The 12,019-nt window shown below is 46.8% G+C and overlaps 2 protein-coding genes across 2 annotated transcripts; both read left to right on the forward strand.

The window, feature by feature from the left end:
- The first annotated feature begins 1,074 nt into the window (after window positions 1–1,074).
- LOC119766136 lies at window positions 1,075–3,012 on the forward strand. The gene has a single exon (XM_038250535.1). It carries the CDS (start codon window positions 1,075–1,077, stop codon window positions 3,010–3,012), a length of 1,938 nt encoding a protein of 645 aa, XP_038106463.1.
- A 56-nt stretch (window positions 3,013–3,068) lies between these two features.
- On the forward strand, window positions 3,069–5,999 carry LOC119766137. The gene has a single exon (XM_038250536.1). The coding sequence runs from the start codon at window positions 3,069–3,071 to the stop codon at window positions 5,997–5,999; it is 2,931 nt and encodes a 976-aa protein (XP_038106464.1).
- The last annotated feature ends 6,020 nt before the right edge of the window (window positions 6,000–12,019 follow it).

Raw genomic sequence — 12,019 nt, forward strand, 5'->3', positions numbered from 1 at the left:
TGGCCACTGGCCACTCTGGAACCGGTTCCGGATTTCCCCGGGTAAATCTTCGGAGTGGCCAATATCATATCAGAGCAAAGCCCATCAATATGGGTATCAAAATTCTTCATTTTGTCAATACATCTCAAAAATGGTCTTCCAAAATATTTTTCTGGCCACTGGCCACTCCGGAACCGGTTCCGGATTCCCCCCCGGGGGAATCTTCGGAGTGGCCAATATCATATCAGAGCAAAGCCCATCAATATGGGTATCAAAATTCTTCATTTTGTCAATACATCTCAAAAATGGTCTTCCAAAATATTTTTCTGGCCACTGGCCACCTGAACCGGTTCCGGATTTCCCAGGTAAATCTTCGGAGTGGCCAACTCTATAGAGCTATCTAAGCCCGATCTCACGCACACTAGCTTACCATTTGTTTTTGCTGGCGGGTACAAAATTTAACCTCAATCTGTTCGGTCCTGCTACCGAATTGTTTGAAGTTTTGAAGAAAAGTGAAAATTTGCGCAGTGTCCATCCCCAAGTCTACTACGATCGCCCAGCCAAACCCATCGACGAACCCCTCGAGAAACGCGCGCCGTTAGCGGAGAGTTGTGGAGAGAGAACGAGAGAGAAAAAAGCGCGCGCTCAGCGCGCAGCAACAGCGACGAGCAGCATTACAGTCCACGAGTTCGGAGAGTGAAGACGCGAATAAAGCTTTTTAGTTTGTTAAGAAAAATCGCGAGTGTGTTTCATTCCGGAACCTTTCCGCCCAAGCCCATTCATAAACATTTGGTCCTTCGAGCCGGATAAGTTCCGCGAGCACGGGTTGGACGGAAATCTTCCGGAATCCGGTGGAAACCGTGGTGGTGAAAAAGTGTGGACAAAGCGCAAGCCAAGATGGCGGCCAGAAGGCCTTGTGAAAAGTGAGAAACAAGATGGCTGCCAGCGTCTTGTAAGAAAAAGTGCAAAAAAGTGGTTCCTGCAAAAGGAAGAGCCCGGCAAGTGAAAAGTGGTCCCGGCATTGCTCAAAGTGTGGTGGTGAACGGCAACCAGTTTGCGTTCGTTTTCTTCTTGGTGGTATTCTTCAATTGAGCAATGTCGGTGGTTTCGAGCGCGGCAAGCACAAAGAGCGGGAAGAGCGCAAAGAGCGTGAAAAGCGCAAAAAGCGCCAAGAACAAAGAGGAAGAGGAGGTGGCGAACAAAGTGAAATTGCTTGTCCGGAAGCGTGGCCAAGCGATGGCGAAGGTGACCAACACCAAGAAAACCGTCGACACGATCGGAAACGACCTAACCCCAGCGCAGCTGCTCGTGTTCCAGAAGCAGCTCAACAACTACTACTCGGAGTGGCACTTCTTCCACGACCAGATACTGGATCTGGTCGATGATGAGCAGGTGCAGGACCACATGGACAACTGCAACAAATTCGAGGAGCACTACGCGGTGGTGCTGACCGTCCTGGAGACCGTGTCCCTGGCGCAAGCAGCTCCGGCCCGGCAAGAAGAGAAAGTCGTCTTTCAGCAGCAGCCGCTGAAAGTTCCGATGCCGAGCTTCGACGGCAAGTACGAGAATTGGCCGAAATTTAAGTCGATGTTTCTCGACCTGATGAGCCGATCGCGAGACTCCGACGCAATCAAGCTGTACCACCTCGACAAGGCTCTCGTTGGATCAGCTGCCGGCTTCATCGACGCGAAGACAATCAACGACAACAACTACGAGCACGCATGGAACATGCTGGAGGAGCAATACGAGAACTTGCGGATCATCGTGGATACCCACATTCGTGGCCTCCTCAGTCTCAAGAAGATGACCAAGGAGTCGTACAAGGAGCTGAAAGAGCTACTGGACGAGTGCACGCGGCACGTCGCGAACCTCGAGTACCACGGTCAAGAGCTGACCGGAGTGTCGGAGTTGATGGTAGTAAATCTACTGTCGGAAGCCCTGGACAAGGGAACGCGCAAGAATTGGGAGTCGACGCTCGCTCGCGGTGAGTTGCCAACCTACGAGGACACCGTGGCTTACCTCAAGGCGCAGTGCAACGTGTTGGAGCGGTGCGAGGCTGCAAGTGCGTCGACAAAGAGTCCACAAACAAAACCTACTGCGGCGCCAAAAACGACGTCGTACAAGTCACACGCGGCCACGACAGCAGAGAAGACATCCACGCAGTGCGACTTCTGCGCCGGCGATCACATTAACTTCAGTTGCCCCGATTTCGCCAAGCTATCAACCAACCAGAGAACCGAGAAGGTGAAGGCGCACCGACTGTGTTTCAACTGCCTGCAGAAGGGGCACAGCGCCAAAGAGTGCAGGTCGAAGAACTCTTGCAGAAAGTGTGAGAAGCGCCACCACACGTTGCTGCACTTCGAGAACGCTCAGCCAGCCAGATCGTCACACGCCCAGTCGGCGCCCAAGCAGGAGGAGTCGAAACCGAACGTGTCACCAAAGCCCGAGTCCGTGGAGCCGCTACCAAGCGGATCATCCGCAACGTCGTGTGTTTGCAACCAGCCTCAAGACTCCCAGGTGTTCCTGATGACAGCCATCGCGCAGGTAGTGGACAACAGCGGCGTAGAGCATCAGTGTCGCATCCTCCTGGACTGCGCCTCGCAGGTTAGCACCATCCGTGCAGGCCTTGCCGCGAAGCTAGATCTACCTACAAGATCGGTGAACACTGTAGTCGTCGGTGTGAACGGTAAGCGCAGCAACATCACTCACGAGGTAAGCGTATCCTTGCAATCCATGTACGACAATTTCCGGGCCACTGTGGACTGCCTGGTCATGGAGGAGGTAACCAGCAATCTACCAACCGTGCTGGAGGACGTTTCCTCCTGGGAACTTCCATCCGGGATTCAGCTGGCGGATCCCTCGTTCTTCGTCCCTGGGGAGGTGGACCTCCTTCTGGGGGCCAAACACTTCTGGAGTGCCATGAAGAGTGGCAAACGCAAACTTGGTCCTGGATTTCCGGAGCTGCGGGAGACACAATTTGGCTGGGTGGTAGTGGGGCTCGCTCGAAGGGGTTCTCCGCTGTCCAAACGTTGAGCTGCAACGTTCTCTCGCTCGATGATCTCAACAGTGCGGTCCAGCAGTTCTGGAAGATGGAGCAGGTCCCCGAAAGTCCTACCTTGTCGTCCGAAGAAGAGTCATGTGAAGAGTTCTACCAGCGTTCCCACAAGCGGGACGGTGCTGGGCGTTACGTCGTTGGTCTGCCGTTCAAAGAAGGTGTGGTTGAGTTGGGTGAGAGTCGTTCAATGGCATTGCGACGATTCTTGTTCCTGGAACGGCGGTTGGAGAAGGATCCTGAGCTCAAGCACGAGTATTCGAAGTTCCTGCGGGAATACGAAGAGTTGGGTCACTGTGAGCTGGTGGATGAGACTAAGGACAAACCTGGGACCAAGGCCTACTACATGCCGCACCACGCGGTATTGCGACCGTCGAGCACCTCAACCAAACTGCGTGTGGTATTTGACGCATCCGCCAAGTCTTCGTCTGGAACATCGTTGAACGATCTGCTGATGGTTGGTCCCCGGTTCAAGACAGTCTGTTCGCCATCCTACTGCGCTTTCGCCTCTGTCCGTATGTCTTCAGTGCCGATCTCTAAGATGTATCGGCAAATTCGCATCGACCCAGACCACTCGAGCTTCCAACGAATCTTCTGGCGGGAGAAGCCCGGTGACCCACTCAAGGTGTTTGGTCTGAGCACGGTCACGTACGGAACGGCGTCGGCACCCTTCCTGGCTACTCGCACTCTGGTCCAGCTGGCAGAAGACGAACAGAAAGAGTTTCCCATCGGCGCTAAATTACTGAAAGAGAGTTTCTACGTGGACGATTGTCTGTGTGGATTCGAGACGTTGGAAGAGGCTGCACAAGCTATCGACGAGCTCAGGGGAATCCTTAGCAAAGGTGGGTTTCCCATTCATAAGTGGTGTTCAAACTCGCAGCAGCTACTGGATTTGGTGCCCAAGGACGAGTGGGAGAAGCGAGCGGAGATACTGCACTCTAGCGTCAATCAAACCGTGAAGACGTTAGGGTTACTGTGGGAGCCCGAAACCGACCAGTTTCTGTTTCGCTCAAGCATGGACACAACCTTCGACGATTGTCCAACCACAAAGCGTCTGATTTTGTCGACGGTTGCCAGGATCTTCGACCCACTCGGTTTGATCTCTCCCGTGATCGTGGAAGCAAAGTTGCTGATACAGGACATCTGGGCAAAGGGCCTGGATTGGGACCAGCCGGTTCAAGGAAAGTTGCTGCAACGGTGGATCGAGATTCGGAGTTCTCTACGTCAAGTGTCGGAGATAAGCTTCCCACGGTTGGTCAACAGCACAAACGCCGTGCGCAGAGAGCTGCACGGTTTCGCCGACGCTTCCAAGCGAGCCTACGGCGCAAGTGTTTACCTGCGGTGCGTGAACCCCGACGGATCGGTCACCATGCACCTGCTGTGCAGCAAATCCCGGAACGCACCTACACCAGAGATCACCATCCCAAAATTGGAACTCTGTGCCGCGAAGCTTCTGGCGGAACTGATGGTGAAGGTAATCGAAGCAGTGAAGATGGATTTCGACGACATCGTCCTCTGGTCTGACAGCCAGATTGTCCTTGCTTGGTTGAAAAAGGACCTACACCAGCTGTCAGGATCCTTTGTCAAGAATCGAGTTGCCGACATCGTCGCCCTAACAAACCAGTTCACGTGGAAGTACGTCAGATCGAAGGAGAACCCTGCAGACATTGTTTCCCGAGGAAAGCCGGCCAGAGAGCTGAAGAAGGACAATCTCTGGAGGCACGGACTAGTTCTACTAGGCCAACCAAACTACCAAGCCGAGAGCCCACCTGAGCTGCCAGACGAAGAAATACCCGAGCTCAAACCCGTCGTGGCCAGTGCACCACTTTTATCGCCAACGTTGGAAGACTTCCCCGTTCTTACCAAAATCAGCAGCTTTCGAAAACTCCAGAGGGTGTTTGGCTTCGTGCTCCGGTTCGTAGACAACTGCCGCCGCAAGGACAACAGGGTCGTGTCGGACCATCTGACGATTGGAGAGCTTCGGCGGTCCCTCAAGGCGTTGGTCCGCTTGGCGCAGCATACCAGCTCAATTGGAAGCGACATCAAGCGGGTGGAGCGAGGTGACCCTTGCAAGCAGGTTCAGTCGCTCAATCCATTCATCGAGGACGGCGTGATTCGAGTTGGTGGGAGAATACAAAAATCAAAACTATCGTACGAGACCAAACATCCGATGATACTACCTCACAAGCACCCCATCGTGACAAGCCTCATCCGAGCACTCCACAAGGAGCATCTTCACGTGGGCCCGTCCGGGTTGCTCGCGGCCGTCCGCCAGCGGTTCTGGCTGATCAACGGAAGATCCGCCGTACGAGAAGTCACGCACAGGTGCATGACGTGCTTTCGTTCCAACCCGAGTGGATCGCACCAGCTGATGGGAAATCTTCCAGAGTGCCGTGTTGTCCCGTCGGCACCGTTCGAGTCTACCGGGGTAGACTTCGCTGGGCCGGTGTACATCAAGTACGGAATTCGGCGTCCCGCCGTCGTGAAAGCTTATATCTCCGTGTTCATCTGTATGACGACGAGGGCCATCCACCTAGAGCTGGTTTCCGACTTGACCTCGGAGGCCTTCCTGGCTGCGCTCCGTCGCTTCACGTGCCGCAGAGGATACCCCCGTCAAATGCTGTCCGACAACGGTCTGAATTTCGTTGGCGCCAACAAGGACTTGAAGGAACTGGTGAGGCTCTTCAAGGAGAAACAGACGCTGAAAGAGATAAACGAGTTCTGTGAGCCACGAGAAATCGAATGGAACTTCATTCCGCCAAGAGCCCCAAACTTTGGTGGATACTGGGAGGCCGGAGTAAAGAGTGTTAAGACTCACCTCAAACGAGTTCTTGGAAAGACGCCACTCAGCTTCGAAGAGTACGCCACCGTCTTGACGCAGGTGGAGGCGATCTTAAACTCTCGGCCGCTTTTCGCTCACAGCAGTGACCCAACAGAACCGACTGCCATAACCCCGGCCATTTCCTGATCGGCAGAGAGCTGACTGCAGTCCCGGAGCCAATGCACGACGACAATCGAAACTTGAGGTGCCGCTGGAAGCACCTACAGGCCATGCGAGACCACTTCTGGAAGCGTTGGTCCGCCGAGTACCTCACCCAGCTGCAGAATCGAGCGAAGTGGTCCACCCGGACCCCGAACGTGGAGGAAGGCATGGTCGTTCTCTTGCGGGAGGACAATTTGCCGCCACAAACCTGGAAGCTCGCCGTGATCATCAAAACTCACCCAGGGGAGGACGGAGCAGTCAGGGTTGTGGACTTGAAGACTGCAGATTCAAGCTTCCGGCGCCCCATCTCGAAGATTTCTCCGCTTCCGATCGAGTCTTGAGTTGCCGCTTCGCCGGCGGGAGGATGTTCGGTCCTGCTACCGAATTGTTTGAAGTTTTGAAGAAAAGTGAAAATTTGCGCAGTGTCCATCCCCAAGTCTACTACGATCGCCCAGCCAAACCCATCGACGAACCCCTCGAGAAACGCGCGCCGTTAGCGGAGATTTGTGGAGAGAGAACGAGAGAGAAAAAAGCGCGCGCTCAGCGCGCAGCAACAGCGACGAGCAGCATTACAGTCCACGAGTTCGGAGAGTGAAGACGCGAATAAAGCTTTTTAGTTTGTTAAGAAAAATCGCGAGTGTGTTTCATTCCGGAACCTTTCCGCCCAAGCCCATTCACAAACACAATCTTTTTCGTGTACGTACACGCAATACATGCGCACGTAGATAACTCTGTATTACGCGTTCGCACATTAGGGTACCATTTCATTTTGCTTTTGTGAGAGTGTGTGCGTGCAACATGGAGTTAAACTTTTTGAAAAGCCTTGGTAAGCTTCACAGCAACTGCACAGAAAGTTTAACTCCATGTTGCGATTTGACAGCTCGATAGAGATATCCACGCGCGAGAGTGTGTTAGTTCGTAACAAAATTGACACGCATACTTAGGCAAATCGAGTAGAATGTCGTCTGTCAAAATCAGCTGTGGTGGTGCACGTGGTAAACAGCTGGTTTTTACGGGCGATTGATCTACTCGAAAATAGTATAAACAAAATCTAAGCTATCTAAGCCCGATCTCACGCACACTTTGTTTTTGCTGGCGGGTACAAATCTGGAGCAACACGAGAAAAGGGCGGATAAGCATTTTGACTGTTTGAACTATTTGACTATTTCTCAAGTTTCAGGTAACTTTTTCTCAAAATTCAAAGTGGGAAACAATAGCTGGTCTCCCCAGCTACCATTTAACAATGTGGTTTTGTAAAATAGTTTCATATTGTCTGGGATATTGCGAAATAGTTGCAGCTGTCAAAATGCTTATGCGCCCTTTTCAAATGTTGCTCCAGAAATTTTAACCTAAAAACCCTTCGTGTTCAAACACGCAATACATGCGCACGTAGATAACTCTATCCCACTCTTACACAACGATAACTGTCACCAGAGCAAGTGGGATAGACTGTTTGTTTACATTAATGGTTACGCCATTTTAAAAAGTTACTAAGGAACTATTTCCCAGTCAAATCAATCCGAATTCTGAAACGGAATCTAATTAGAATCGTATACAAATTCCGTTTCAAACGCAACAACCGGTTCGAACACGGAACCGGTTGTTGCGTTTGAAACGGAATTTGTATACGATTCTAATTAGATTCCGTTTCAGAATTCGGATTGATTTGACTGGGTTAGGACACAGAGCCAGTACGCAGCTCGAAAAGGAAAGTTTTTACGAACAGCAGAACAACGAAGCGATTTTTTGGGGGGTTTTCTACACCATCTCTGGCTTGCTTTCGCTGCTGTTGTTGCCCATTTGAAATTTTCCTTGACTGGTTTCTTACCAAGTGCATACACTGCTTCAAGTGGTAGAAATCTCCCAGTTACGACGATCTAGCACAGTTCTATCAAAGCTGGAAATTCTTACAGCATTCTAGCAGAAATGCTCCACCTTTCTAGCAGGGTTTTAGCAGAACCAGCTCTGCTAGAATATTTCGTGACTGGGCTGGCTGGAGCAACATTTGAAAGGGGCGGTACTACATTGCGGTATTTCTCCCCATTTAAACACATGCACCGTCCGAATCGAAAATTTGCCACCATTTCAACATGCTTCTTGCATAGTTCTTGGGCAGACTGGTCATGTGTAAAATAACCTCAATCGGTTCATAGTTTTTTTTTTTTTTTTAAAGGTCCTATAAAATATTGTGTTTCATATGTTTAAAGGACCTTTTCAAAAATACTCTAAATGTTAAACAGTACAATTTATTAAAAATTATTACTTTTATTGCATGAACTGTTTTATAAACTTGATAAACTGTTTATGTTGAATAAACACTGAAGTTACAATATAAGCAAAGTGCTAGTTCCGCACGAGTTTCGCTGCCATCTTGTTTCATGCGAGTTCCACGCACACTGACAAATGACGTTCGATTGAATCAAAACTGGCACCGACGAGTGCGGCACTTCAAACGAACGTACTATTAATATTAAATCAAGTCCGTGGAAAATAATGTAATATATAAGTGAGAATTCCAAGTACAATAATTGTAAACGTTTTACCTCTTATAAGAAAAGCAGGCACAATTATTTACCCCCGCACCATTGCTTTTGATGGTATTTTTTTCGGTCTGAATTCTGCCATTTGACTATTCTGCCATTTGACTGTTCTGCCGTTTGACTATTCTGCCATTTGACTGTTCTGCCATTTGACTATTCTGCCATTGAACTATTCTACCATTCAACTCTCCTGTGAATTATTTATTCTGCCATTTGACATTCTGCCATTTAACTATTCTGCCATTCAACTCTTCTGCTAATTAATTATTCCGCCATTTGATAATTCTGCCATTTTACTGTTCTGCCATTTGACTATTCTGCCATTTGACTATTCTGCCAAATAACTATTCTGCCGTTTAATTTTCTGCCATTTAATTTTCTGCTAATTAATTTTCTGCCAATTAATTTTTCTGCTTATTAACGTTCTGCCATTTAACTTTTCTGCTTTTTAATTTTTCGGCCTTTTGATTTTTCTGCCTTTTGATTTATCGGCTTTTTAATTTTCTGCTCATTGACCCTTTCTGCCGATTGACCTTTTCTGCCATATTATATTCTGCCATTTGACCTTTTCTGCCATTTAAGCTTCGGCCATTTATTTTTCTGCCGATTGAAATTTCTGCCATTTGGCATTCTGCCATTCGGCATTCTGCCGTTCGTTTTTCTGCCGAGTGACCCGACCCCTAGTATTTGTTATAGAACTTTTTATAGAAATCATTTATTCATGAACTTTTTGTAGCAACATGGTTGGCATTAGTTTCTGAACAAAACGTAGTACTAGGTTTCTATCAAAATTAAATTGTTTTGATGTTTCATCACAATATGTGTATAGTGCCCAAGGGATGTAAATACTTATTTTACATACTGTATATGCTAAAGCCTTGAAATTTCTGACATTAAATTTACAGTATTAATACACATTTAACAAAACAAATCAACCTTGGACAACCCCTAGAGGAGTGTCCTTAAAAAAAGTTAGGGGAGAGTGGGGAGATTTGATTCCCTTTTTTTGTATTGCACATAATTCTGTCAATCTTACAAAACTATAAACGTTTTTGAAAAAAAAATGTTTTGGACCGGCATTTCCAAAATGTTGAGGGTAACTTGATCCCCCTTTCAACATTCAAGTGGATTCGAACTGACGACCTTCGGATTGTGGGACTGCCTAACAGCGACTCCACCGAGACAGGACCCAGGTAGACGACTCCTACACTTGGATTGAGTTAACGACCTATCCTCTAGGTTATACCAAGGCCAACATTTACTTCCCCTTTCCGACGGAAGGCGTGATCAGGCAAATTTCGTTTCAAAAAATGCCACCGAAACCGCCTGGGATCGAACCAAGGCCGAATGAGTGAGAGGTACACAACAAAAAATCCGATGGTAAAATCGCATGCAAAAGCATGCACATCACCTTCGTCAAAATAAACACTTAATATTACACACTGCATGTACATTTTTTGCAAAAACAAAAAAAAAAGCTGCAACCGATGAGATTCAAACCCAGCACCAATAGCCCACTCGGCCATCAGACCGATGGAACGCTGTAAGGATAAACGCATATATGAGCTTGACATTTTGGTCAAGTAGGTTTCCCATACTGATGGGCTACATATTTTAGGGTGTAAAATTACATAAAATTGCATAAAATAATGCAATATCTATTATACATCCAGGCCTTTAACACGCAGCTGGATTACTACTTTTTTAGCTGTGTAACTACGGTCCCGACGATGTGGTGTTCCATTTCATAAGATATGACTCATTTTCAAACTTACCTTACTTTGAACAGGTGAGATGATAGATTCATCTGAAATCATTGGCGTTTCGATGCACATATTGATAAAACATAAGTACTCTAAGTAATAAGCTGCTGTTAGACAATCGTGAGGTCTTATGCTGGTCATCATAATTTCAGTTATTTGGTAGTTGATAAGGTGGTCGCATTTTTTCAGGTAAAACTTAGGACAGTACAGCAAAACTCCCAAGCAGTATACTTTATTTGCCTCATAGCTGTCACTAAGGGAGTCGATAAGAAAGACAACCTGCTGTTCGTTCCACATGCTACAATTCTCATCTTCATGAAATATGTAGCTTGCCACTTGTAGTAATTGGATAAGTATTTGAAACGAAATCGTTCGACGACTGAAGTTAGCTCCACCGCACAAACAGAACAAACAAAAGTTGTGCAATGTTTTTACAAAATCGTAATAGTAATGACTCTTTCCATCCATATCCGATTTTTTTATGATGCTAAGAAATCCCGATTTAATTCGGTTCAATGCGTTTTTCATACAACACGTTATTTTTTGACGTATTGCTGGAGACTGCACATTAACGTTTGTTTCAACAAAAAACAGAATGCATTCTAGATCTTCTTTAGTGAAAAGTTCAGTACTTTTATGACATTCTGTTAGCAAGTGTAAAGCGGATAAACGGGTAGCATCGTCAGCGGAAACCATAGCATGTTTTATATCTCGATACAGTATCAAGTTTTTCCATTTCATAGAGTTTGACTCAATTTTGTCGAACAATCCACATTTTTTTGCTATTCCAAGCGATGATAAAATCAGGCCAAAATTTATAGAGGCTACACTGTCAATCATTTTTATCGATATCTCTGGATACGATTTGATTGCTTTTCGAATTAGGTCAAAAAGTGTGTTCTTCACATCACCGTCGTTTTTGTTTCTCTCTAATCCCGCTAAAATCGGAACGATCCATTTATCAAACCATTCCTTTTTGTTATCTTCGTAACTGTATGTCATCATTAGTGTTTCATAACAATTATTTATGTACAAGTTTATGTTGGCGTGGTCGTTATCGGTGAGTGACTCTAGCAAAAATTCATTCAAATTTGGAACTGCGCGTAAAACCGCATTTGATTTGACTATAGAGCATATCGAACTTATGAGGATGCATTTAGTTGTGATGTTTGTGTTTTCGTTTTGTATATAGTCGTAGATTATATGGTTGAGCTTGCCATTGACTTTCATTCCAAGTTGAATAGTTACTTTGAGAAGATCTTTACTCATGTGCCGTACGCTATCCAAATAGTGCTCAATATGCGAGAGGGAATATCCTAAATTCAGTGCCAATATTTCTGTTATTTCTATATGGTCACTCTTCATATGTTCGCTAAATTTCAGTGATAATAGTCTTTTTGTCATTTGAAAAAAACTTCTGGTCACACCGAGAACGATGCTAGGTTCGATATAATTCTCTTCGGAAATTTGTTTCAACACATTTGCGGCTATCGTTAGAATGTTGAAACCCCTAAAATCAGGTGGACCGAACAATTCAGACTCGATTGTACAGATTACCCCGTTTAAAAGGCATAACTTTTTAGTCGAATTTTCTTCAGTAAAAATACGCTCCGTGAGTCGCAGATAACGCTTTTCAAGATTAGCATTCATCGTAATTAATATGCCGCAATTCATCTTTGTATCCATTGGTATTTCGGGATTT

Source organism: Culex quinquefasciatus, chromosome 2 (assembly GCF_015732765.1).
Source record: "Culex quinquefasciatus strain JHB chromosome 2, VPISU_Cqui_1.0_pri_paternal, whole genome shotgun sequence".
NCBI lineage: Eukaryota > Metazoa > Arthropoda > Insecta > Diptera > Culicidae > Culex > Culex quinquefasciatus.